We start from the raw sequence: 27,620 nt of genomic DNA, 5'->3' as shown, positions 1-27,620 counted from the left end.
AGTTTCAGCAATAAAGACGTTGGGCAGTTACTTTTAAAAAAATCCGCCAAAAGAAGGGAGACCTTCTCTACCGCCAAATAACGCAGTGCCATTCGGTGCTTGCGATAACTATAGCTTTTGCAGTGCTTGCTGGCACGAAAGCAAGACTGAAAGCGTTCATTAGAAGTGTTGCAACGTCTGTTTATTGTTCCCAACAGATAGCGGTGAGAACCGTTTTTAGCCGCTGAAAACCTGCATTTGCGCCTGCATATTGCCTACTTTTAAAACAGTTTTGCTTGTGCTATCTTCCGGACATGCCAGAATTCAGCTGGCAATGCATCTTTCTTGTTTCTCTGATGCGAACTGCGGTTGCTGTAACTGCCCTTCTCTAAGAAAATAGCCGTGTTCGTTTTTTTAATAGGCAGATCCACCTAACGCGAATTTCCGAAACAAGCAGAGGTTTGTTACCGGAGCTAAATGTAACGCCGTCAAAGCAATTATATGATATATTTTACACGTCAGCTAGGGGAAGTGTATGGCCACAAGTAAAGAAAAGTTATGCCGTGAATTTGAGGGGTGATAAGTTTGAATTTGGCTCATATTGAATTGAGAAACTCAAGTTGATGCGGCATTCTCGTGAAAACATTATTTAAATTAACTATCAAGCATGGTGCGATCGTGGTTTGGTGGAAAAGGCACTAAAATATGCAACAGGGCTTCAAGAATCCTAGAGCTATACCAGAAGAGAAGGTGAGTGCTCCTAGCACCATTAGCAGCTGTTTTCACATTTTTCCCTAAGATATGTTTCTCGGGCACACTTGAAGGGACTCATGAAGTAAGCGAGCTCTTCATGGCTTTGCCACGAATTTCCTAAACGCTTCACAAGAAGGCTACTGATGTCGTCCTCGTCACCTTAATGAAGTGGTTCGTATTGTCAGAGGCAAAGAGTGGAGATTTGTTACTGCTTGTAAGCAGCGGCTGTTTAGATGTGTAATAAAATGGGAAATATTGGGTTAACAAATAAATACAACAAAGTTATTTCGTAGAGACGGGTGAGAAGAAATTAAATCATTGTTTGACATCCCTAAATTTCATTTCGTTCATATCCGTTCACTTCGTCATTGACATCTGGTGTCAGATATTTCGCCGATCTCCTAATGGCCGTCTAAAGTCATGATAAGAGAGCTCCAAAAAGCAAAACAAAATCCAGAAACACCTACGAAACAGTCTCAACAGTTACGCCAAACGAAAACTCCCATTGGGCAAATGGATTTCGCTCATTTTGATCCGTGAAACAGCAGAATCTGCCTCCTTTTCAAAACGAACTACGATTTGCGTACACGTTTTCAGGACGTTATCTGAACTACATTCTTGCAACCCGTTTGTGAGGGGAAAGTTGTCGAGTATTTCTCGACAATGCCGCTTCATCCGACTCAGTTTCTGTTTCTGGATACGGCTCATTTCGAAAAAAAACGCCTGAAATGGCAAACAAGATCGTTTTTAACATTTTCGGTGGGATGCTCGCACTTCCCGCGGCCATAGCCGACACATGATGTAGGACAGTTGCAGGATCATCATATGAGTGCACAATGCCAAGAATCGTCTTCCTCTTATCCTGCCGTCCAATCATTCTGTATGGAAGCATAAACACTTTCTCACGAGACAAACTTTCTAGGCTCTTATTCAATTATTTTTGACCATCCTAAATACGAGGGGTGCATGTTTTAGCCCGCTTTCCTGAGTGTGTGTCAAATAAAACGCGTGCATGCTTACAAGCTTACCACTATATAATGGCACTTAAAAATACACAAAAGTTTGATTAGGCTGACTTAGCCTAACTCAACACGGTAACTTATTGCAATCTTTTCTAAGGGCATTTTGGGCGATAAAGGGCACACTATATTGCAATTCAGAGCTAACGTAAATTGCACCAACGGTATTGCAAAAATAATTCAGTTGACGCAGCGCACAAAACAACCAATGGCCGAAGGTATATAGAGGGTTCGCGTTTATTGCAAAGGGTAGCATGGCTTTCGTTGTACTCGAACAGCCGCAATTAGTTACCACAATTCTGTCTTTCTTCTTTAAAGAAACCGTTCATTCGAAGAATAGCTTTATTTTTTGTTCCGGACAGAAGAGTCTGTTTGGTTTAATTTAAATACATCAAAATGCAACTTTAGCTTTGTTCAGCCCCACGACATCTCTATTGCGTTCAGACACCTTTAAGATACATTTCCCTTTTTCCTAATCTACAGCTTTCGCGGCACCCCCAATATATTATTTTGCGTGCTGCATACAGGAAAGATACACGTACGTCTACTGGCCGCTTTCGGCTTACATTCACTCACCTAGGGGCCATCGGGAACCGTCGTCGGTGACGAAGTCATCGCCCCTGTAGAGTTTTTCTCCGAACTCACTCAGGCTGTCCGCTTGAGGAAAGCGAGCCGAAAAGCCACTGATAACAATATCGTCATCAGACATTGTTGCCTGCAAGGATCAATAATATTAACTTATGTTAAGGCATGAAACGAACTACCAAAGACACACCCGGATAAATGTATTACCAAATTCCACAGGGGCGGCTAAACCATTGCTATTGAACCTGGATAAATAATTATACCTACACAATCAAGTGCGAAAACAAGCTTCTGGTGGTTCATGTCCAAGACGTAGCGTGTGGACACTGCCAAAGAAGAGGGGCCAGCACAAACTTCACTCGCTTTGGCTTCCAGCAGCAGTACGCGCCAACCCCGAAAGAATGCTTCCCGTATACTTCTGACAATCAATACTCCACCTACCGCGCACACGCTAGCACGCGAACATACTAGAACAACCAGGTGTTTAATGCGTAAAAAAAAGAAGCTATTCCATTGAACAAGTGTTTGGGAAGGAGAAATCGAAGAAAGGCTCACATCGGACTGCGGTGGGCATGTGGACTGCAGAGCAGAGTTCATACAGCTCTAGGCTTCCAAGGTATAGGTGAACCCAGCAATTTTCGACAAGAACAGGAACGCAGAAATGACGACAATGCGTGTAAAAGTTAAAGAGCGCTTCATTCGGCTGATCCGCAGGGAATCTGTTTCGGCTTGCGGAGGCTGAGAAATGAAGCCCGGTAAAAAAGAAGAACTGCAGACGATGATCTACTTCTTACGATGACCATCACCATGCCATCTTACCTTATGTGCTGCTCACAGTCCCCCACATATTCAACTTTTGGGCTGAAAATGATCTGTGCAAGCGCCAAAAGACGCCCCTTGTCAAAAAGATGACGCTTTCGGGGCCAGACTGCTACAGCCACTTCATTCCACTCCAGCTCCCTTTGCTTTCGGATCTGTCGCAGCAGATCTCACCGTTTTGTATATACGAATGCCTCCGGCTATCATTGACGAGTATCTGCTCTTGACCTTATGTCAAGTTGCAGAGCGATAGCGCCGTCTTGTAGTGTGTATGCAAATGGGCTACCCCACTTCTTTTCGTAAGCAAGTGTATTCCATCTCGGCCGCACACGCAACCTCTTAAGTTTCCGTGGCGGAGTTATCATGGCTAAGATAACCCTGAGGAGCTCGTTGAACTTCAAGCGCGATTTGGGAAACCGCGCTTGAAGTTGGGAAACCGCGATTTGGGAAACCGCGCTTGGGAGACGAATAGGTTTGCAAATAGCTCTTATCGTATTACATCCCACAACGTTTCCATCTGAACCAATCGGCCGTGACCATAAAACCTTTGACATAATTCTGACTGTTGTTGTCATTGTAAACAGCTCGATGCTTCTAAAGACAAAGGAAGGTTCTTTTCTATTTTCAATGATACATGGTAGATGGGAGAGCCGAGGGAAAAAAATCTGCTCGCAGGCAGCTTGACCAGACCGCAGCCCCTATTCCATTTGGTTCGGTGGAGCAGCCCACCTTCACAGCGCTACAATGCATGCAATGTACATAGTAGGTGAACTAAGCACACTTGAACAAAACAAAATCCCTTCAATATACTTTGGGGAAAAATAAAAAAATCAAGAACAAGAAGAAAATAAGTTGCAGTGTAAATACAAAAAAAGTTTAGCAGGAAATTAGAGGAAAAGAAAGGCACGAAACTTAAGCATTATAAATGAGCCGGAGGTTCTGGTAAGACCTAGAAAACAAACAAATGCCACCTAAATTGTAGGCGTTCATAAGAGAGGCTAACATGTAAGATAAACGCTTCTGACCAGTATTAAGCCCATTGTCGTTGGCTGTTGACTCCGATTGATGATAATCACCGCTTTCTTACCTGCGGCCGCGAATAAATCAGGTTCGCCCTCGAAAAAAACGTCGGCCCAGGCCTCGCCGTCGAGGGGATCTATCTCCATCTGTCTGCCAACACGGCCGCAGGCGTGAGAATGACACCGATGATTACTCCACCCGTTTCTGCCATTGTAGTCAGGTGCCCTACATTTCGTGATTGCTTTTTTTTCAGAGGATTCGGTGAAGAAACCTATGAAGCAGCCCTTGTGGTGTGTTACCTCATGCGCATGCGCGAGTGTTCGGGCACTGGAGCGCACTTGTTGTACGGCGTTGCTACACACGTTCTGGTGGTGTGGTTAGAATTCATTAGGTCCCAAACATTATGTTTCAAGACGACATATTTTAGGCATCGTCGCTGCGTGGCCTCTATGGTTACCTAGGTAAACAATTCTTAGTTTGGCCTACATCTCACTACGAGCATTTAATGCCTCTGCTGACTGCCGGGGACTGCCAGACAAGCTTTGAATGGCTTCGGCTGACCCAATGTTAAATGCTATTTCACGAGAGTTCAAGTAAAGCTATTATATTACTTGCTGTCACTACGACAGTGCAATTCGATAAATTTCTACATAACGTTACTGGTCTCCATATTTTCATTAAAGAATTTTTTCATGTGAACGAGGGCACGTCTCCAAGTTCTGATTTTGTAGTCGCAGTCCCTAATAATGCTTAGTAATCATGGGGGCATACAGTGCTCAGTCTTTTGTGTCAGACACTACGCTACGGTTGCTGCCTGGTGGCTTCTTCCAAGCGCACGAAAGAATAAGCGTAAGATGTGTTCTCTGCGATGCGTTATTGAGTACCTTTCGAAGAGATGGCTAAGGTTACGTACTTGTATCTGCAGGAACTTGTACTACTGTTCTCGCCTGATTCAATGTTGCAATATACATTGCGTTTTTTTTTGCATTTATAATATTGTGCTTCGTCATTAATCATGTTTCAGTTCGAGGCTACCGCGGCAGTGAATATCATTGGGCAATCTTACCTAAATATCCTGATAATGTATTTTTACGGAGTAAATCAGGGAACAAGGTTTATGTAGCAAATTTTGCCTCTTGGAGATAACTTGCGCTTCGGAAAAAAATTCAAGAAAATCACCGAAGGGGGCGAGATAGCCCTCAAAGTGATCAGTTCAGTCGAGAGTCGGTGAATTGGCTACTGCAGAGTTGGCTTTACATGACTTTATCTCTGCGCGCTCTTCTTTTCAAAAAGATCTTGTTCAACCGAGAACATTATCGGCGAAATAGGAGCAGCCAACGTTACTGATAAAACAGTGGAAATCTCTTCCTATGAAACCAGTTTTTCGGGGCCGGCGTACAACATAGACAACAAAGCCACGCTTCTTTTGAAGCACGTGATAAGATAGCTGGGTCGACTGCGCATGTCACAAAAGACCTACAAATGATCTCCAAAAGGTTAGTCCACGGCGGTGAGGGGGCACGAAGGTTTAGCAAAAACTAAGGAAAGCAACTGCCATTTTCACAACAGAATCATCCATCCCACTGTTCGGCCGAAAACCCGCCTTCTTCATCAATGCAAAGACATCAAAAATCTGGTGGTATACACACACAAAGATTGAAAACCACGAATGGGTTCATTTAGGGGAGGAAAAATTGTCACTTTAGGAAATTCAGTGACGCGTAAGCAGGGAAACGAGCCAGTAAACGTAGTCGGCAAATTTGAGTGTCACCAACACTAAAAAAAACGCCATATTTGGTGTTATAGGGACAGAATTCTCGAGGAATCAAAATTTGCGATGTCACCTCGTTCCTTCTGGGCGCGAAAAATATGGCAGAAGCTTCCATAAAAGGGGGAAACATTGACAGCGATGGTTTCCTGTTCAAACGTAAGCGCCTTTTTACACAACAAGTTTAAAGAAGAAACAGAAACGAATAGGAAATCGATAAAAATTTTGCGTCTCTAGTACAAAGTAGAAAAGATCAGTACTGTGGAAAACGTCCAGGGAGGCAGCAGAGGAGGCCGTCGTCTAGGAAACGCCAACAAATTTACACAATAATTACAGAGAACCGTGTTTAAAGCAGCCATCTTGATACCTCGCTAGTCGTCTTCGTCTTCTTCGTCTGTGTGCCTGCTGAGCTAGGTGCCAGCTTCATCTTTGTCTTCCATAAGAGTTTCAACATCTTCCCTCCCCACAAGAGTTCGTATGAGCGGTGGTCAGCTTGCCATTCGTGTCCAGCTGGTGTCCGAATTTATCCTTTTTTTCTCATTTTTAGCCTTTTCTTTCTTCGAGACTTCGCCTTTCTTCTGAGTTTCGGTCTGGGTTTCTCCATGATGACCCCGCGAGCTGATGAATCCTAGGCCCGACATTGTGCGCAGTGATTTTAACTGTAGTTGTTTCACTGGCGTATTGCCTTGGTACCCGATGGCCCAGTTGAAACCATGAACGCTTATGCCGTTTTCAATGTGCACTTCCCCAGTACCACATTCTCCTGGTTTCTTCGATTTGCGAACACATCTATCACCCTTCTTAATCATAGCTATCCCCATACCGGCGGCAGCCTTTTTATTTAGCCTCTTTCCTGAAGAAGGGGGTGAGCCGTCATTACCGTCGTCCACGGGAAGGTGAACGGTCATCGAGGGGTGCGTGGTTTTATAAAGGCTGCGTTCAAGCAGTTTGCTTTTTGTGGCCATGTCCGCGTGCGGATGTAGCTGGTGCACTTTTCTTGTCATGGCCGTAGGTCTGGCACTGTACGCGGTCCCGTCGCAGCCACACATGTACGAAGCGTCAGCGCGTTTGTCTCTTAGCAAGGACTGTGTTTTGACTTCTGTAGTTGTTTCTACCTCTGTCGGCAGTCCCCCTGCGTCTAAGTTGGCATGTCCTTTCTTGTGATTGTCCTTATTAATACTTTCTACAATGTGCCTTCCGACCCCAGAGGAGCTCTGAAGCACCTCGGGTGCGTAATCTTTGGCGGTAACGTCTTCGGAGGCCGGGCCGTCGTCCACGAAATTTTGTTCCAGTGCGGCTGCTGTCACCGTGGATTGCGGTATTCTTGCTGAATTACGTTCCGCTGCTGGGATGGTGTTCCCAGTATTATGGCGTCCTCCGTTCCGATCGAGGGAGGCACACTCGTCTGGGTTATCACAAGTGCCATCTCAGTCGAATGGTTATTTATAGAGGCGTATGATGGCGTTGGGGCTGGTGAAGCAAACATGCTTGAACGTTCTAAAGGTCGATGAGCTATGACTGGAATACACATCGATGTCGTTGTAGTAGTTTGCTCGCGAAGTCTTATTTGCAGTAAGGCGATAATCCTGTGCGCTTCTTTCACTGACTCTAGAGCGTCATCGTGCTGGCCGTCGATTCTGGTTCCGCATGCCAGGGCTTCCAGGTTCTCGCTTATTGCAGCAAGTCGATCGCCGCTGTGCTGGAGCCTGGCGGACGAAACAGCGGCCTCGACGTCCTTGGTTTGCTCGAGAGTTGGCGTTATTTCGGTGATGAGCTTCTGTTTGATGTCGAGGAGGCTTTTCTGAACAACACGGAGCCGTTTCCTCTGCCTCGACGCCTCCTCCTCGCTTCGGGGTGAGCAATGCGGTCGAATGATTGTATTCCGGTCCATGGGTCACCTTATCGTGTCGCTAGACGTCCCGGGTTTCGGCCCCATGTGGAAAACGGCCAGGGAGGAAAGGCAAGAGGCCGTTGTCTAGGAAGAGCCAATAAGTACCGCTTTACACTGTGAAGATGGATGACCAGCCCTGCTCCAAAGTATAACTAAAGGGGATAACAATAAACAGATCTGCCAAGATTCAAAAATTCATATACTAAGCGTCGTATTCTTGTGCCGCTTGTCTACAGTGTGCGATCTTTACGGCCAAATTTGGATGTGAGTAGCGAAGGACGTTGGATTGTTTTATTTTATTTACGTTTTCTTTTTTTATTGTTCTTCAATGATGGAAATTTCTAGCATTAGAGCGATGAGGTGTGTTTACTTGGCTAATTATGTTTTTTTCGTAGATGCCGCGCGCACTTCAGAGTCTCTTCGTTTAGCGTACTTTAAACGCTGTTTTCCTAGCGTTGTTGTTTTATAATATGGTTCAAGCGCAAAATGCATAAGATGCATAATTTTGATATTGACAGGGGTGCTAGTCCAGAAGGCCCAAGTTTGAGCGAAACTCGGGCAAGGCGGAGCTGTGGTGATAATAATAAGCTCATTATAATATTTCGGGGCATGGTTAAAACGCATTAAAAATGCGATTCATGCTATTTGCTGATTATTGAGGTTACGTAATCGGTCTAGGGCAGCGCGCACAAAGGTTGGGCCACTAGGACGTGGCGCATCTTTCAGTGCTTTCTCTCGCTCCACTGATCCACTGGGGGCTACAGGGGACACGCAAATCCAATTACTTCATTTTATTGTACTTTCACTTTATTAATCTGTATTTCACCGCAAAGTCTATTGTATTTTTTATTTTATGCGTTCATATAATCTTTTTGTTTGGAATTTTTCTTCCTAAGAGGTAGTTTGTGCCGTTGGTGGCACACAGTGCAATCACGTGACTATGGCCGACTGGCAAAACAAGAAAGCGGTCGATAAAAGAATGCACATTCAACACAGTTGGTGCTGGTATTGGGTTATCGAAACTCTCCGGTTTCCGGCACAAAATTTCCTCGGCGCGGTCCAGTATGCTTACATGCTTTTAAGTCGAAACCTTGGTGAGACGTATTAGCAAGTTCTTCTTTAATTTATTGTACTTGCGCCTTTTTCCTCGCTTTCGTTTCTTTTCTTTTGGCATGGATTACTTTAAACGACTTTTTTTTCTGCTGTGGCGTGTTTGCGTCAGTTTCTTCTCGTTCATTTGTTCTTCTTAGTGCGCAAGCAGACTGCAACACGCCACCGCCTCCCTAGAATCGGGGTTCTGCGAGGGTGGTGTGCACCTGTCCTACTCCCATAACATCATGTTCAGGCTTCACGCGGCACGCATTATTCTACAAATGTTACTTCTCAAATTCATAGTGTTATGAATTTCGCGAGCCGGGCACGTTCGTTTCTTAAAGGTCCATATTTTGGGCCCATCCCCCAAGTGGCCAAGTGTTGCGAAGGAAGGAACAGCAACAAGAAAAACGACTTTTCAGGTTTCTTTGCTTTATTTCATTTTGCTCTTCACCGCTCTTGTTGGAAGAAGCTCTCCACAGTCGGTTTTTTTTCGTAGAGCTCAATCCACTCACAACCCTCTCTTCATTCGAGCCCTTCCCACTCCCGCTTACCCTCCCTCTGGCGTAGCGCGGTTGCTTTAATTACAAACTCTCCCCTTTACACGCTTTTAATGCTCTGCTTCCTACCACACGACGGTGACGCTGAACAACACCCATTGAAAGGTGTTAAGATCGCTTCTCACAATAGGCACGCGCCGTTGATTGTATTGTAGAGAGGATAATGAAAATATGCAACAGGCCATCAAGCTATCGGGGTATTTGTTGTACCAACATCGACCGTGTGGAAGAAGAAGGCAGGATTATGTCCAATCCAGACACGGGGATATGCGCCACAGACGTGCCAGGGGAAGAAGATGAACCCCATAATGGGAATGCGCGCAAAACGAGCTAGGTTGTCTCAACGCTCGGACCGGCGTTCCTATCGGCTTCACCCCTGCGAATACACCACTTCAACCGACTATCGGTGCGTCGGCTGTCTCCTTGACAGCATATGTAATACGTATAAGCTATCCTGTCAGTAACGTTTTCACAAGAGGTGCGCGCTACGCAACCCCTCGAGGGAGACTGTCCGCCGCGTTGATGAAAAACGAAACGCCCGGTCATTCGAAACTGCTTAGTTCGAAACTGCTTTGCGAGCAGACGATAACTAAAGCGCACGCTACGGCTGCACACGGATAGTCGTGCGGTAGGAACCTGCGGAAGCTATCTCCGCTAAACCGCTTAAAAGAAAGGCGACGTCTGCAACACACGTCTCCACTGATTATATTGCGCACACACCCGCTCACAGTCAACTGGTGACGGGCGATTGAGCGGTCACCACCAACGCTTCTGTAAAAGCTGCCCGCCGCATAAAACCCCAGCGCACACTTCACTTGCTCCTCCGCGGTCATGGAGCTAAGGCCATCTCTAAGTCACCACAAACAGGGGTCTCTCGCCAAACGCCTTCACAACGAATGCAAAGCACTTTTCGGGAGAAATAAACAAACTCGAAATTCCTATTTCGTGTGAAAGACCTGTCGGGGCTGAAATATGCGTGCTACGGAGGCCATAAATTTAAACCACGTCGTAGCAGTGGCCACCACAGGCGTCCCGAGTTCAACTCGGCCGTGCTAAACCATGCCCGAGTTTCTTTCGAGTTCTAATGTTAGTCAAACACATCCAGCCCATTCGGTGGCGCCGCGTAACCACCGAAGCCACACCCACCCATGGCGCGCACTTTGTGTGGGCACAGCGTCGTAGCTACGAATTCGTCATTTGATGCCCTTAGCACAAAACAAAAAAGGATGCCCCCAGGTCACCGTGAGCGAACGGTGCCACAGTCACGGGAGTGTACGGTCCAAACTGGATTTCACTATTGTACAAGCCGACAATAGAGGCAAAAACGACGCGATTTTTCCATGGGAGTCTTCTTTATACACCGTGAGAGCATAGTCGATGACTAATTATGATGACCTCAACGTCATAGTCGATGATATCAACGCGTAAAACGCACTCGCCAATTCTCAAACGCACTCTTCAATTGACACGGGACGATTTCTGGTAAGCGCCAGCCGTGAACCCTCAAGAAAGCCGTAAACAAAAGCCATATTTGATGGTCGGGAGCACGGCGCGTTCCGTTCGCTACAGTGAACCCGTCTGATTACTTGGTTTTCGCTTGCGCAGACCTGCACTGGGACTGCCCTTAGGCCACGTTGCAAACATAATTCAGTGGAAGAACAGAACACCGAGAAAAAGTGACCGCCCCTTAAACGGCGCGGCCAACAGCCACGCTGCGGATTTCAAAGTAGAAGCGGGGTTATCTAGTTTATGCTCGGGAATGAGTATTGGAGAGCGATTTCAGAGGGTGCTGCATGCGGAAGATAGCACACGCCGTACTTCATCAACGTAAGCGGCCCCAACACAGCGCGCTGAGCATACAAGGCGTGCTCCGTGTGATTCCGGTGGTTTTGCTAAAGGTGTATCGAATGCCCCGCTATCTCTACTTTCATAACCCAAGCCGCTGGAAACTCGAGCCTTCTGGAATAGCGCCCCAGGACTTTTTTGTAATTTTGAAACACGATAGTCCTTTTTTGACCACTTAAACGTAGAAATTTTGGTCTGTCTGTCTGTCTGTCTGTGAATCGATTCAGCCACCCGGTCAAAGGAAACAGAAACTGCGCAATAGTCTTATACACCCACAGCCAAATCTAAACGGGTAAGTTCGCCGTTAATGTTCATAGTTGTCAACATTGTTGAACAATAACAAGACATTACGCAAATTAAAGGCGATAAATCAACACATGAGTGGTACTTGCAGTGTTCCTTCATTAAAAAATTCACGGATACTTGGTTTTCGCGACAGCAAATCAGCTGCAGAAAACCGCCGCCTGCTGTCGCCCCGTTACCTGGCGGCATTTAAAAAATTCAGGCGGCTACAGCAACCAAAGGTTCCACTAGATAGGTTTCACGTTCCCCTTGGAACGCTCTTGGAGTAGGGCAACGTGGTTCTATAAACGCTGTAGTAAAGTGCCTCGATTGACGCGCGCCTCCGCCGTACGGCAGCCCTGCCATTGAGGCACCCGACTTTGAGCAGTGGAACACGCTAAATTTAAATTGACTTGATCAAACGCCTAGCCTGCTCTTTTGGGAGGAACGAGACGGGAGAGGAACATCATAAGAGATGAGCGGTAAAGAGAAGGGAGGCATTTACTTGCCCGGGGCGCCAGTCGATCCGTCTTTCGTTGACATTTGCAACGAAAGAAGCAGATACGCGGTCAATTTTTTTGTGTTTTTCTTATTTTGTGATTTTTCAAAATTTATTCAACCATTTACTTGCATTTACGCTTTTATAACGATTACAGGTGTTACTTCCGCCAAATCTGTATTTTGTTGAAATGTCGGCTGGTACACGGTTCGCCATTTTCGGTTTTTTAATTCGTATTGTGAACGTTCTTTCCCCTACATTTTTCGCTTAGTCTTCAGGTTTTGGAGGATAAGTATAATAATATAATATGCATAATATGCTTATGAACATACCAGATCATTTTTGGGAACGTTTCATTTTTCTCTATGTTTCCTACTCTTTGGTTTACAAAAATTGTGAACCACCACTTATTTACACATACATTGTGATTACGATTTAAGGGGTCGCTTCCGCCAAAGCTTCATTTTTGGGGGAATGCTGGGCATTACATGGTTCTGGCTGCGGGGGGACTCCGGAAAGAATGCTACGCATTAAACCAAACGCGGCCATTTCAATCGCCCGTATCCTTTTGTAAAAAATTAGTAGTGGCTTAGCTCTGCTATGCCAGGATATACGTGGAGTGAGCTAAGGTTCAGCAATCCAGTCCAATCCAGTCCAATTCAGTCCAGTCCTGTGCAGTCACTGCTCCTCGCGCATGCTCAGCACGGCTCTTCACGAGCGACGCGAAACGGCTATCAAGTGGCTCCGGTGCAGCGTCAGACTTGGCTACTGCGCAATTGAGGCGCATACCTGGGCTCGCGCCGGTGCCAGTGCGTCTGCCGCGGCTATGACCCAACACAAACCAACACAATCAACTTTAATCCAATTCAATCCAAATTCAATCCAATTCAATGGAAGGCAAGGCAAGGCAAGCCAAGTCAATCCAATCCAATCCAATCCAATCTAATCCAATTCAATGTCCCTCGCGCTTGCGCAGAAGGGCCCTTCACGGCACACGCGAAACTGCCCAACCTCGGCCTGTGAAGCTTACGCTACAAAAAGAGCATCTCTATGTTCATATTGCAGTGAAATGTTGAGACTTGCCTACAATAAGCAGCAAATTTAATAGCAAAAAATTCCTCCGCACCTCCCCGAAGGGAATCGTGCAGGAATGCGAATGCATTGGGTGCACCGATGAGTGTGTTGCGAGTAATGGCGTAATTAATGACGAGAGTGTGAACGTAATCATTTATTCATCAGCACCTGTTTGTGTTATCGTTGTACCTGACGGCCACAATCACTGCCTTGTGATCGCTAAAGTGCACGGTCAAAGGGTCTTTGAGAAGCATACGCGCGTCACAGTTTCGCGTAAAGACCAGATCAATGCAACTCCCGTGAATGGTAGTGGGGCACGTGTCAAAGCCGGCAGAGAGACAATGCGTAGAGTGCCTGGTCTGCATGTACTCGAACAGCCACTCGCCACTCTTCTTGCGCACGTCAACGTTGAAGTCGCCAACCAAGACTATGGGGTCAGAGGGTTTGGAGCGCACGCGCACACTTTCCATAGCCGCGTCCAGAAATGCATTCGCATTTACGACGACGACGACGACGAAGGCAGAACTACGAGGCGCGAGCGCACGTGCGACGACGACGATGACGGCGAAAGAAATGCATTCGCATTTACGACGACGACGACGACGAAGGCAGAACTACGAGGCGCAAGCGCACGTGCGTGCGCTCACGTGCGCTCGCGCTGGAGGAATGCAGGCGCACGCCGGCCAACGGAGCAAGACAACCCCCGGCTAATAAATGCATTCGCATTTAAAAGGACCTGAATTCCTGAACAGTCTACTGGCGATGCTGTGACAGCGGGAAGAACATACGAGGGACACGTCGACTTCTTATTTAAGCCGGGGTGCACCCACCCGCTCTCACGCGAAGGAGGGATTGACGGTATGGCCACCCTGTGCAATTGAATGCCTCTGAGCTGTCGTCGAATGGCTGGACTTGGATAATATGGACACAGTTAGCTAGCTGATAGTGTTTCAATCGTTGCAAGTTTTCGTGTGTTGCCATGTATACCTTCTTAACTGCATGGAATCATTATATGGGGTACTACTATTCGCGTTGATGCCGCTCTGCGCTGGCGATAAACGCAACTTCCGGGAATTGTACCAGTTAGCTCGTCGAACGAATCATTTGGAAGTGTGAGGTTTTCTGAGGCCAACATGCGAATGATTTTGCGTGGCTTCGGTGAATATCTAAGCTAAACTTGAAATATACTTCTCTTTGTATATTGTGGTCCATAATGCACACACTGCACTCGAGGGGATAATTCGCATCAGAGAAGTTATTGCCGGGAATATTTGACATTTGAGCGGCTAGCAGTGTTCACTGCACTGGTTGTCAGTGAGCCCATCTTGGTCTCTGGCACAACTTGCATTCATAACGCAACGTTACCTTTTCTTGGGGACTTGAACGGTGGTTGGCTACACCGTGGCTGTTGACGACACCAGGCTGCCAGAATTAGGCGCTTGTTACGCTTTGCAAAAAATTACCCCACCTTCCCGCGACGGGAACCCTGTGGAGATGCGACGCATATTGGGGGTTCACTTGGTGTTTCCGTTGCGTTGATTCTCTAATTTCGTGAAACGTGTGAGGAACGCGTATGATGTATTCTTTATTTAACACGCGGCGTAAGGTTAACGATGACGGCCTTGTGGTCGCTGAAGTGTACGGGTAGTGGATGGTGAAGTAACGGGACCACCGTGCAATTTGCAGCGAAGATTAAGTCTATGCACGTGCCCGAAATCGGAACGCCGGTGCTGGAACGACCGCGGCTATGACGCAACGTGGCGCGGCTATGACGCAACACAATCCACTTTAATCCAAGTCAATCCAACTCCAATCCAATCCAGTCCAATACAATACAATCCAAGCCAAGCCAAGCCAACCCAATCGAATTCAATCCAATGCCCCTCGCGAGGGAGGGTTCGCTATCGAAGAGGAGAAGGGGTGAGCGGCGGAGAGCGCAGCTCGCGCGGCGAGGAGAATGGGGGAGGGGTGTGGACGGACAACAACAACGCCGTATGGAGGGACAAGGCGAGTGAATGAGATGCAGTCGCATCTAATTGGGGCTCGCTGAGGAAAATATAGATTGGACGGGCGGCACTGTAAAGCGCCAAGGCAGGCATAGAGAAATGGGCTTTTAACTACGATTAGTGAAGTTATTATTTACATTTATGCAGCAAAAAAAAGCGATAAAAAGCAAGCGTCAAGAGAGGAAACCGGGACAGGGCGTGATGCTGTTGAAACTGGCCGGTGTTGAATGCAGTGAAAACCGCGTAATAAAAAATTGGCTGCGTCTCTGCTCCTTTCGTTGCAAATGCCGTCAAAACACGATTGTCTTTGTAGACATTTGCCAAGGAAATGCCCCCCTTTGCTTTCCCGCTCACCTATCTTGCTGTTCCTGTTCCGTCGCGCTCATCCGAAGGTAAACACACTAAATGTTTGCTCAAGGCCATTTGAATTTACCGCGTTCCACTGCTCCAGACCAGTTTCCTCGATGCCAGCGCTGCAGTACCACGGAGGCGCGCGTGAATCTAGGCGGCCGACTTCAAGATTTATAGAACCGCGTTGTTGTGCTTCCCTTGCGTTGCACAGAACGTGGGACCTAGATAGTGGGACCTTTCGCTGCTGTTGCCGCGTGATTTCTCATGTGCCGCCAGAAGGTGGCGCGGGTAACAGCTGGCGGCGGTTTTCTGCAGTAGATCTAGAATGTCATTTCCTACCGAAAAAGCAAGCATCCATGAATTTTTAATAAAGGAACCCTGTAAATATCGCATGTGTGCTAATGTTCTGTCCTTTATTTGCGTAGTGTCTTGTTCTTGTTCAAAAAAGTTCACAAGTATGAACATATAAGCTAGGCTTAGACGTTTACATATGGCTGCTAGTAAATAAGACTATTGCGCAGTATTCATTTTACTTTGGCCGGGTGGCTAAATCGAGTCACAGACAGGCAGAGAAACAGACGTACAGACAGACCAAAATTACTGGGTTTAGGTAGCCCAAGAAAGACTATCGTCTTTGAAAGAGACGTATAAGTGCTCGGCGAGGATGTACACAACAAACGTGTGCACGTTGCAAGGAAGGAAGGAAGAAAGGCTTTGTTGAACGCCTGCAACAGACACAGTGTGTACTCTGCACCCGGACCACTTACACCGTGGCCCGGACGTAGCCACTCGACGATCCCGACGTCACCCCTACTCGGACCACCCCTTCGCTACTCCCTATGGGGTTGGACGCCGCTGCCCCGTAAGGGAGGGCGTCTCCCCGCAGCTTTCGCTCCGGTGCTGCTATTCGAGGGCCGCCAGGACCTGCTGGACGGCTGATAGTTGGGTGTCCTCCAGATAACTACGCACTGCTTCTTGGATCCACGGCGGTAGGTCTGTCCTGGTTGTCGCCTAGTTCGGTCGCACTTCACAGTCCCACAGCAAGTAGACGTTGTGTGACAACGTGGCGTTGTCACACAACAAGCACGTGTTGTCCGTATAGAGTTCTGGCTGTATGTGTTTCATGACGACCGGGGTCATCAGGGAATTCGTCTGCAGCTGTCTGAACGTGGACGCTTCCTCCTTGGTTAGCTGGGGGTGCGGCAGTGCCAGCCCTCCTGCTTTTTCCATAATATTTGGTGATACCATGAAAAGTATCGTACCTGTCCTTCGTCTCGGTCCACCGCTCTGCAGACGGGTCCACTGCTGTCGAGCGGCCAGGTAATCCTTGCGCTACTGTGTTCGCCGTCTCGTTGTGGTTCGTGGCGAGTTCCGATACCTCGTTGCCCGCGTGGGCGGGAAACCACTTGATTGTCACCTTGCGTCCGTTGATGTTCACCCGCTCAAGCACCCGCACTGCTTCACAGCACAGCCATCTCTCGGCTAAATTGCGCACCGCACTCTATGAGTCGCTAAGCACCAGCGTCGTCTCTGTGTCCGCGAAAGGCCTTATAGGTTGTGTAGAAATTGTCCCTCAGTAATGGTGTGAAGCAAGGACATACAGTCTCAGCGAAATGATAAACTCCAAATCCCGAAGGGTGTTTGCGAATATTGATTTACAGAAATCATTGGTACACGCAAACGCAGAAAATTTCAGTCACCGGAGTTTTGAGGACTGCACTGTTTTGTTCTGCGAATTTCGAGAAGACCCGCAAAAATGCTTACGAGATTGTCCACAATTAGTTCACTGAAGTGTTAGGTTTAAATATCGCTGTATAGAAAGTAGTTTTACGATTCAAGCGCTAAGCAGTTCTCCCAAGTATGCTACGGTGGGTCTCTGCACTACCAAAGTTAACATAGACGTTTCTAGCCCCCGGGAGACGTACCGCCATTTACACTCTCGCATCCGCTTGCTGAATACTTCAATGAAGATGTAGTGACCCAAATATTCAAAAAGCGCTAACGCCCGAGCTCAAACCTTGTGGCGGCATTCCTACAAGTCGAGCAGTAATGAAATTTTCTACTCTACTGCGTGTGTGCAGGGGAACCAAGGAAAATAGAAATGACTGGAACAAACTTCCCTTCTCTTTACGGCGAGAGGAGGAGAAACGATTGAGCGTACAAGCTTACCTTAGGACGTCTTAATAGTAACTAAAGACGAGGTAGTAAATGCTCTCAAGGGTATTAAAAAATTAAAAGCTCCAGGTGATGGCGGCTAGCCGTGGCTGTTTTAAAACAGGGGGGAAGGTCATACTGGAACAACTGGGCAATATGTGCAAAATGCACGAGGACTATAAAAACGTGAAAATAATTCTGATTCCCAAGAAAGGAGATACCTAAACCCTTAAGAACTACCGACCTATCAGGCTACTCTCACTTCTATGGAAGCTTAATACCAAAGTAATAGTAAACAGCTGAAGTGGCAGCCTAGACTTCAAACAGCCAAGAGAGCAGGCTACGTTTAAGCACGGATACTAAACAATTGATCACATTCATGACAACAATCAAGAAACAGAAAAATTTGCAGAGTAGAGTAAACTCCTTTACACGACATTCCTATACTGCGAAATACTGTTTGATTTAGTAGACATCCGAACACTGTTGAAGGCGTCCAAGGATTTAAGATACCTACGTTAGACTTTTAGATGACATATCGTCACATACCCCTCCCCTCGATAATTGTGTCCGCTAGCACTAACCAATGAAGAAGGGCGCAAGACAACAGTTATTTATATTTTAGCAGGGTGGCGGGCCCATGCGTTTTCTCGTGTGCTGTGATTACTGGAGTGAATGAAATCACAGCGGAGATGCACGACTACGTTTTTGACAATATATGTTTACTGCAGGAACAAGAGACTACAAGGCAACGCCCGGCAAAAGAACAAGAAGAAGAAACCTTAACACTGACGTCGGCCCTTTGCGCGCAGGCACCAATCTGCCGTACAATAAGCGCAAGCGTGCGCTGGGCGGCTAACGCACGGCGCTCACTAGACAAGTAACAACAACAAACAAGAGCCAAATACGCAATGTGGCCAAAACGGAGACACTCTATCCGCCGTGGCCTACACCTTATAACCTTCAACCACAAAAACATAGCAACTACAGGGAAATAATAACAATTAAGCAACACGGAAAACACTCTAGGGGACAAACATCGTTACCCCCGACAACAGCAACTACTATATACGTCTAGCAGCTATGCAAGCTATACACGACACGCGAAATGCCCTCAAACATCGTTACCCTCGACAACGACAACTACTACAAAAAAAAAACTCTCAACTCGTTAGCTACAATTGACACCCGAAAAAAACCATTGAGGAGGCAGATAACTTAACCCGAGTCAACAAAGAAATTACGACGGTGGGGCACGGCTCAAGAAACACTCTACGAGGCAAACGTCTTAGCCATAGATGTGGCAATGAGAGCCCTCAGGTTCAAAGACAGCAGGTCATGAAGTCGAGCCGGCCTCGCCGGGCAGCCGGTTACGTGTTTCGGGGCTCCGGGGTGCGGAAGCTGGTCGACCATGGGACCCGTGGCGACAGGCGAACTCAAGCGCGAAGCCGAGGCGTTGGTCGTTTCGTCGCGAGCCTGCCGAGAGAGAGAGAGAAAGGACTTTATTGGATCTCCTGCAGTCGGGGACGGGTCAGGCCTCGCAGGCATAGAGTTAATACTACTGCTCGCAGGGCTTCACCGTCCCGTAGTCTTCGCCGCTCACTGCGGCGTCGGGCCGACCCCGAGGCCTGCGTCTGGTCGGCGCGGGCTACTTGGAGTGCCGCCGCTGTCTCCCCTAGCCCTCGCTCCCGCAGGAGGAGGCCGAGAGGAGTGCGGGTTCTCCTTTCGCCGTTGCTTGCCCAGTGCAGCCTCGAGCCGCTGGATAGCCCTTAGCTGGTGTTCGCGCTCTGAAGAGCCGATCGAGTCCGTAACGTCCGGAGGGAGGGTCGGCCTCCCGTCACTCGCGTCGTGTCTTTCACAACCCCACATCAGGTGGGTCAGGTCCGCGGTCACTCGCGCACAAACACTACACACACAGTCTTCATACAGGTCCGGGCACATGTGGCGCGCGAGCGCCGGCGTCAGCACCGTCCGAGTCTGTAGTTGCCGCAGAAGCACGGCCTCCCTCCTCGCGAGCCCCGGATGGGGCGGAGGGTAGGCCCTCCTCTCTTCCCTGTACCAGCGCAGCGTCGCGCCGTACGTGGTCAGGGGTTCCGCGTCGTAGTCTTCTTCTTCGCTCGATTCCTCGTCGACGTCGGCGTCCGTCGCTGGCGCGGCTCGGCACGTGGCGAGATCACGGGCCGCGGCGTCGGCTACCTCGTTGACGTTTCGGTGGCCGTTGCGGAGCTCCCGGCCCATGTGAGCCGGAAACCACCGGATGGTCGTGCTGGTGTTCCTGCGCGCTCCCTCTCCGATGCCGGAAAGGACGCGCATCGTCGTCTTGCACACCGTGCCCCTGGCGAAGTTGGCTATCGCGGACTTGGAGTCGCTGAACACCGTCTTCGTCCCCGGGTGGAGCAGGGCCAGCGCGATCGCCGCCTCCTCTGCCTGTCTGGCGGACTTGGCGCGCACGCTGCCGGCGCTCAGTAGTTCTCCCGTGGCGGCTCGCACCGCCACCACCGCGTAGGCGTCGTCTCGGTCCCGATGTTTGGAGGCGTCCACGAACACCGCATCGCCTCTCTCGTTGTACTCCTTGGCGAGCGCGCACGCCCGCGCCATTCTCCGTTCCGAGTTCCGTCCCGGCGCGACGTTCTTCGGGAGCGGGGGCACCACCACGCTGTTGGCTATGTCGTCTCGTAGCGGGATCAGCTCGTCCTCCTCCTCGAAGGGGCAGCCCAGTCCTACGCGTTGCAGCAGTCTCCGGCCCGTCCGGGTCGACCCCAGGCGTTCCAGCTGCGCCACTCTCTGCGCCTCGCTGATCTCCGCGAGCGTGTTGTGCACTCCCAGAGACGCGAGGGCCGCGTTGCTCGTGCCGTTGAGTAGGCCCAGGGCCGCCCGGTATGACTTGCGGATCGCCGCGTCGATCTTGGCTCGTTCCTGGGTCCTCCATTCGTGAAACGCTCCCACGTAAGCCACCTGGCTCACGACGAACGCCTGCAGCAACCGCAGCAGGCTCGCTTCTCTCATGCCGCGCGCTCGCGTCGCCAGTCGCTTGACGAGGCGCGTGGCGATGCCCATCTTCGTGATCAGCCGTTCCACGGTGGTGGTGTTGTAGCGGCGGCTCGCGTCCACGTGCATGCCGAGAACGCGTATGCTCGTCGCCTTGGGTATGGCCGTGCCGTCGCTCGCTCGCACCACGATGCTGCGCTCCGCTTCGGCCGACGCCTTCTTGTGATACCGGCCCGACGGGGGCACGATCAGCAGCTGCGACTTTTCCGGGGCGCACCGGAGACCCGTGCCGCGCAGACTCTCCTCGATGCCGTCCACCGCCTCTTGCAGCGCCGACTCGATGTGGCCGTCGCTGCCGCCCGACACCCACAGCGTGATGTCGTCGGCGTAGATCGTATACTTTACGTCGGGCAGCTCGTCCAGGCGACGGGCCACGCCGATCATGACCAAGTTGAACAACAGCGGCGAGATCACCGAGCCCTGCGGCGTGCCGACGCTGCCCAGCTCTCGCTCTTCTAGTTGCGTTTGGCCCACCTCCAGTCGGGCCGTGCGGCCGGTTAGGAAAGTCCGTATGTAGTTGTAGGAACGCTGTCCCAGGCCGAGCCGGGACACTTGGGCCAGGATCGCCGAGTGCTTCACCTTGTCGAAGGCGCTCTGCAGGCCCAGGCCCAGGATGGCGCGGTTGTCCGAGGTCGGCCTCGTTGGCGGGGCCAGCACCTCGCGCTGCAGCAGTAGCATCGCGTCCTGCGTCCCCAGACGCGAGCGGAATCCCAGCATCGAGTCGGGGTACAGGTCGTTCGTCTCCAGGTACCGCTGCCACCGGTCGTTGAGAACGTGCTCCAGCACCTTCCCCACGCACGACGTGAGGGAGATGGGGCGCAGGCTCTCTATGCCCGGCGGCTTGTTGGGCTTGGGAATGAGTATCGTCTTGGCCGTCTTCCACTGTCGCGGGAGGCTGCCGGCTCGCCAGCGCTCGTTAAAGTACTTCGTGAGTGAGGTTACGGCCGCGTCGCTCAGGTTGCGCAGCGCCTTGTTCGTGACTCGATCCGGGCCCGCCGCCGACCGGCAGTTCAGGGCCTGGGTCGCGCGCCGGACTTCCCACACCTCGATGTCTCTGTCGAGCGAGGGGTTGGGCGGGCCGGCATATTCTCCGTGCCGTTCTCTCGCGGTCTCGGGAAGGTAGCGCTCGTTGAGACGCTTGTGAACCTCCCGCTCCCCGAGCGCCTTCGTCGCCGCGTACATGATCTGCGCGAGCCGGTGTCGTTGGTACTCTTTACTCTGGCTTTCGTCCATCAGGTGGCGGAGGAGTTTCCACGTGCCGCCCCGGTGGAGCTGGCCGTCGGCCTCGCTGCACAGCTCGAACCACTGCTGCGCGCATAGCTGGCGACTGTACTTTTCGATTTCTCGGCCGAGCGTTGCGATTCTCTTGCGAAGGGCACGGTTGTGCCGCTGCCGCTTCCATCGTTGTTGTAGCGAGCGTCGCGCCTCCAGCATGTGCGCGAGCCGGGGGTCCATGCGCGCGGTCTCCTCGGACGTTTCCGTGACGGTCGTCGCCTTCTCCGCGGCCGCGACTATGCTTCTTGACCACTCTTCGATGTCTTTGATCTCGCCCAAATCCTCGGTACGAAACTCGTGCCAGTTTGTGAGTCGGTGCTTGATGCTCCCGCCTCCGGTGTCGTCACCGCCTCTGGCGTTGGGTCGGAGCGGGACGACGACTTCGATTATGTAATGATCGCTCCCCAGGTTCACTCCCGTGTTTCTCCAGCTCGCCGTCCGGTCGTCGGGCAAGTGCAGGAACGCCAGGTCAGGGGTAGTGTCTCTGACTGTGGACGTGCCGATGCGCGTGGGGTGCGATGGGTCCGTGAGGAGAACGTAGTCCGCTTCCGCGGCGTCCTCCAGCAGGTCCCGGCCCTTGACCGAAGTATCGGCGTGGCCGAGCTCTTTGTGTCGTGCGTTGAAGTCCCCGCACGCGACGACGACGGCGCCATCGCATGCGGAGACCGCTCCGCGTGCTTTGTGCAGTAGTGACTTGAACTTTTGCTGCCGGTGCTGCGGGTTGCTGTACACGTTGACCGCCATCACGGTCGTGCTCGTGCTCTTCCCTTTGCGTCTGCCGGTGGCCACCGTCAGCTCCGTCGCGCATAGCTCGATCGCGCTGCCGCGGCTTCCCATGAGTGCGTCGTGCTTGACGAACGCGATGCCCTTTCGGACGAAGGTGCACACGCCCTGCGCCGCTCCGCGCCCGCAGGTGCGAGCGCTCGGCGGGCTGGCGTGCGTCCTGTAGCCCGGCAGGGACACTGCGCCGGCGTCTTCCGCGTGAGTTTCCTGCACCATGATGACGTCGGGTTGCTCCGTCGGCGCCAGGGTGCGGAGGTGCTGTTGTAGGACCGCTTTCCGGCACCGAAAGCCGTTCGCGTTCCAGTGCCAGATTCGTAGCGAGGTGCGATGTCGGGCCGTCGTCATCATGGTGATACGTTGACGGTGACCTGGTTGTTGTGTTCTTGTACGACTCCTCACGCGGGTGCCGTCAGTTTGCTGAATTGTTGTTGTATCTGCTGCTGGATAGCAGTTTGCATCTGTTGTTGGAAGGCTTGCATCTGCTGCTGGAAAGCTTGCATCAGCCTGTTGGTGATTCTCTTCTCCAGGACCTCGAGGTCTCTACCCCAGCGGTTCATCTGGCTTTCTATTCTTCTGATGCGGTTGTTCAAGCCGGCGTAGCCCGGCGTCTTGCTCAGGTCGAGAACGTTCGATGCGGAGACCGACACGCTGGAGCCCACGTCGTCGGCGTCCTCGTCGCATTCCTCTTCTATGTAGTATTCGTGAGCCGGGGATTCCCGTCGCTCCTCCGCCGGCTTCGGCATCGGGTCTCTCACTGGCGGCGGTTGCTTCCAACTCGTCGCCCGGCTCGGACGTTCCGCCGGGGTAGCGTTCGTTGTCTCCGCGGGTGCGGGCTTTGACCCCGTGGTCGACTTTGGCCCCCATAGCTCTTCGAGCTTCGTGGTGAGCTGCTCGATGGTCACTCGCTGGGCGTGTACGGTGGCTTGTAGCTCTTTCACCATCTTGCGTAGTTCCACGGTCTCCGGGGAGGCTCTCGTTTGCTTCGTGTCGTTGCTGCGTCGTGGCGACGAGCGGCTAGCGCTTCTCCGTCTGGACGCCGAGCGCTCGCGACGAGCGGACTTTGAGCGCCGGCGAGCCGGCGCGGCAGCTGCTCCGCCAGCTGCACCGTACGTGATCGCCGCCCAGGAGGCGGGGCCTCGCGACGTGGCGCGACGGCCGCGCGATGCGCTCCTGCGCTGCGCACTCCCGCACGACGCGCTCCTGCCGCGGAGCCTGCCGACGTACTTCCGCTAAAGCGCGTCACCCCGGACCATTCCCAGCTTCTTGCACGTGGTAAAATCTCAAGCCGTCTGCCCCGCTGAAATAACCCCCGCCGGCCACCGGCCGGTCCCGTAGACCTGCTCTGACCCCGTCCCCATTGTTCCTCTTTTCCTCCCTCCAGGGGCCCCGGCCGCGAATAGGCGTTTCCTAGTCAGCACAGCCAAGCGACGCATGGCGCCATCTAGGGGCACGTTTGAGGCTATCTCCACGTGCTTGTGGCCCTCAATTTAATCTTCCAGAACCGCTTGGTCTCCTAGCGTAGTAGTTCCGCTACTGCGAAGCGAACATCCTAACCCGGGGTCAACATCCATTACCGCTTTTTTTTATTTGCGAGGGTTTGTCATATTTGAATATTAACATTCATTATCGCGCAGATATTCTATTTATGACATCTTTATGCATTCTAGATGAGACTGCGAGTATTTTCGTTGCTTTTTGGTCACTTTCAGCTAGTGGTTCTTGTGCGCTTTGGCGGGTTTTGCTTTTAGGCAGGTTTCGGCTATTTATGTAGAATATTTTTCTACACCGTGGTTTTCAACCATTGCAGGTCTGTTCTGCCTGTTATTTAATTCAGTTCGGGTGGTTTTGTACGCTTTATGTGCGTTTATGCTGTGATATAACCCCCATAAGCAAGCTCAGGTTATGGCTGGCTGTACTGACCAGGAAACGCATATACGCTCCCCGGCCACTCGTGACCATCGCTAGCGCGCCCCCTAGCGCGCGATCGTGACGTCAGCCCCTCGCACCTGCATGCGCGCTGGAATGGCGCAGCTCGCTTTGTCCTCGTAGCAGGCACAAGGTAAATATAAATGGTAGCGAAGGTTCGGGCAAAAAGCGGTTCAGAACCTATTGCCAGCGACATCAGCATGGGGGCTTATGGGAGTGGCGATTGAAGCGCGACTAGGTGAGGAGGGAACAAACACTAGTAACAAAAAACCAAGTTTTGTTCAACAATAAAACAAGATTTATATTTTGCGAACTGTACTTATTTCTCAATCACATTTATTTAGGCACAGTATATAAATAATTTATAAAAATGCTGTTCATTCTCAAAAACCTTTTTTGTAGCGCCCTCTGAAGAATGGCACATGTCATTGCTCTGTGATGCAGTCCTTGTAGTGATCGGAAAGGCGCTCCTAAAGTTCGTCTGCTAGGAAACGCCCTTCGCGTGTTTTGGTGGTGCGCATTTGCATTCGTTTTTTCTTGTTAATTTGGTGTGCACTTAATTTTTGCTGTGCGTGGAGTTGCGAGGTGCGTTGTATCGTCGGTGAACACGTGTAGTACCGTGCCCGGCGGGCACGATGAACTACGGGACGATGCTGCCAACGGTTGGAGCGGAGCGCTTTCGTCGGTACCTACAGAAACGGTGTGCAAGGTGGCAACAGCAACTCCCGTACACATGGCGTTTTACTGCACCATTTTCCTCTCATTTCCACAGGTAACGCGAAACTATTGTACTGTTAATATGTGCACGGGGAGTTGTGTAAGGGGACGTGGTGGTGCTTCGAAAAAAATGGGTCTAAGCTTTGTTATTTCACAGTTATCTCTTGATTTCACCTCAGGCTGGCTCAGAGCAAGTTGTCTCAATTACTCTAGGACTTTTCGGCGTAGTACCACTAGAATTTAAACGAGTCGCTTTAATTGTCTATCTCAGTGTCTTCTCTATTGCATTACAACGCTTGTAGTGCTCGTTGCTTCCCGCACTTGTATGCGCAAGCATTATTTCCATCGCAGTACTGTGTTGTGCGGCTCCGTGCTGCGCTGCTGCCACATCTTTCCTGCTATGTGCTTTTACATACTGCCGTCGCTTTCGTTTGCATTCATCCATTTTTCCTCTTTTTACTTATCTGTTGCGACACTTGCCTAATAATGCAACCAGGAAATTGCAGGCGTGAATGCTGAGTGAACTTCTGTATAAACCCTTGTCTACTTGATAAGACGCCGGGACAGCTGCAGTGTGCTCGCTGCACTTTCGTGAATCGGCATTCCTGCGGCCCGGTTTTCTATGTCAAGATGCAGTGCCTAGTTCTTTTCTCTTGTTTCGAAGTAGTTCTGCTGTTGACGCTTTCATTGCTCATAATGCAATGTGTTACGGGTAAAGTCAATTTTTCGGCGCGTAAGGAAAATCATAATGCACGTAGTGCCCACGAACATTTTGTATTTATTGTATACGTGCTCATTTTGTGCAGTGTGGTAAATTTGTTTTATGTTTATCCTGGAATAAAATTCAAATGTCTTGATTATAGCATGACTATGCGTTATTTCTTCTCTTAGAACAGAAGTACATAAACTGAGCAAGCATTATACAACCTTGATCTATACTTAAGGCACGCACGCAACCTGCGTATGTGCGACGCAATTAAACTTAGCAGTGGCGTTGGTAGAAATTGGTATCGGGGTAAGGAGTGGGCACGTTTTTTATATAAAAGGGGGGTCGGGGAGAGTGGTCAAGTGTCATTTTGGGCTCTGTATCCCAAGGCAGAAAATAAATTCCAGTCGGGGGGGGTGGGGGGGGGTACGTTTGCCACCCGCTGCAATCAAAATAAACAACTTATTGCTTTTATACAGCAGTGGAAGGCATGAATACAGAATAAGGGTTCAGAGAAGATGCTTTTATAAACACCGAGGCGAATCACACGACAGTATGCTAAAGTACGTTTCTCTAGTCGCGAGTATAAGCTGGCGTTGACTTGAAGCACACACGCCAAGTGCTCGCCAACTTGCGTCAGATGGCAATGACATGAGCCCTCAGCGATCAGAGTCCTGCTAAGGATATATTGAAGTCAAATTTTCCCGCTAATGCCACTAAAATGACGTTACCTTCTGACCGGATCTTGCGTGACATCCTGTTTATTTTTTGTTCCGCCGGAAGTGTTCCCTCCTCACACAGATGGCGCTAAGCCCCATGAGCAGCTTAAGAGCCGCCATTTTCTGAACGTATGGGCTTCTATGGAAGCTTCGCTACCAGTTATATTTACCTTGGCAGGCACGCCGAAACAAATGAAGCGAGCACAACGCCGAAGGGGGGCTAGACACTGTAGGGTGTCCCCGTATCTCGCAGCGTGCCTGAAAATCCCGACCCTCATCGGGGAGGCCGTTACGTCGGCCGCCCGAATGTAAAAAATGGAGGGCCTGGCCCAACGTTACTAGAACCTAGTCTAGTAACGTTGTGCCTGGCCTGCACTTTGGGACACTTGCTCCCTCCTAAAGAATATTCTCCCAGAATATTCTAACCTACACAAACAATAGGCCCCCGCCGCACATACACACTGCTCTAGACAGGCAATCAGGAAAAGCAACAAAAAAGTTCGTGACGAATCAGTGTTTTGGTCGCGCAGCTCCGATGAATCGTTGAAACGTGCACTCACGTACCTGAGCACGCTCCCACCTGCAGAGCACTTTCGGTCGACTGCACTGCGCAAGTTCACGCACCACCACATCGCGCACACAACTGTTCGAGATTTTCGCGCACCGTGGGCGCTCGCCATTGACGCACACTTCGTCCTCGGAAAAATAACAAAAAAAAAATAAACGCATCCTCCACTAAAGCACATTTC

The 27,620-nt window shown here is 50.4% G+C and overlaps 2 protein-coding genes across 4 annotated transcripts in view; one reads left to right on the top strand and one right to left on the bottom strand.

Moving 5' to 3' along the window:
- The window catches only part of LOC144138021 (fatty acid synthase-like), a 61,340-nt gene extending 58,047 nt beyond the window's left edge, over positions 1-3,293 (bottom strand). For all 3 annotated transcript variants that reach the window (XM_077670061.1, XM_077670063.1, XM_077670062.1), the window contains exons 1-2: positions 3,156-3,293; positions 2,328-2,466 (exon numbers count right to left, since the gene is read on the bottom strand). In XM_077670061.1, the coding sequence (XP_077526187.1) occupies positions 2,328-2,460 (133 nt within the window). In that variant the 5' untranslated portion in view covers positions 2,461-2,466; positions 3,156-3,293. The remainder of the gene's footprint in view (positions 1-2,327; positions 2,467-3,155) is intronic.
- Positions 1-27,620, top strand: part of LOC144138025 (uncharacterized) — a 490,339-nt gene that overhangs the window by 157,989 nt on the left and 304,730 nt on the right. The window lies entirely within an intron of this gene.

This window comes from Haemaphysalis longicornis, unplaced genomic scaffold (genome assembly GCF_048455015.1).
Source record: "Haemaphysalis longicornis isolate Haplotype H1 unplaced genomic scaffold, Haemaphysalis longicornis Haplotype H1 scaffold_5, whole genome shotgun sequence".
Classification (NCBI taxonomy): domain Eukaryota; kingdom Metazoa; phylum Arthropoda; class Arachnida; order Ixodida; family Ixodidae; genus Haemaphysalis; species Haemaphysalis longicornis.
The sequence above is the reverse complement of the archived record's forward strand: the minus strand, read 5'-3'. Positions and strand labels throughout refer to the sequence as shown.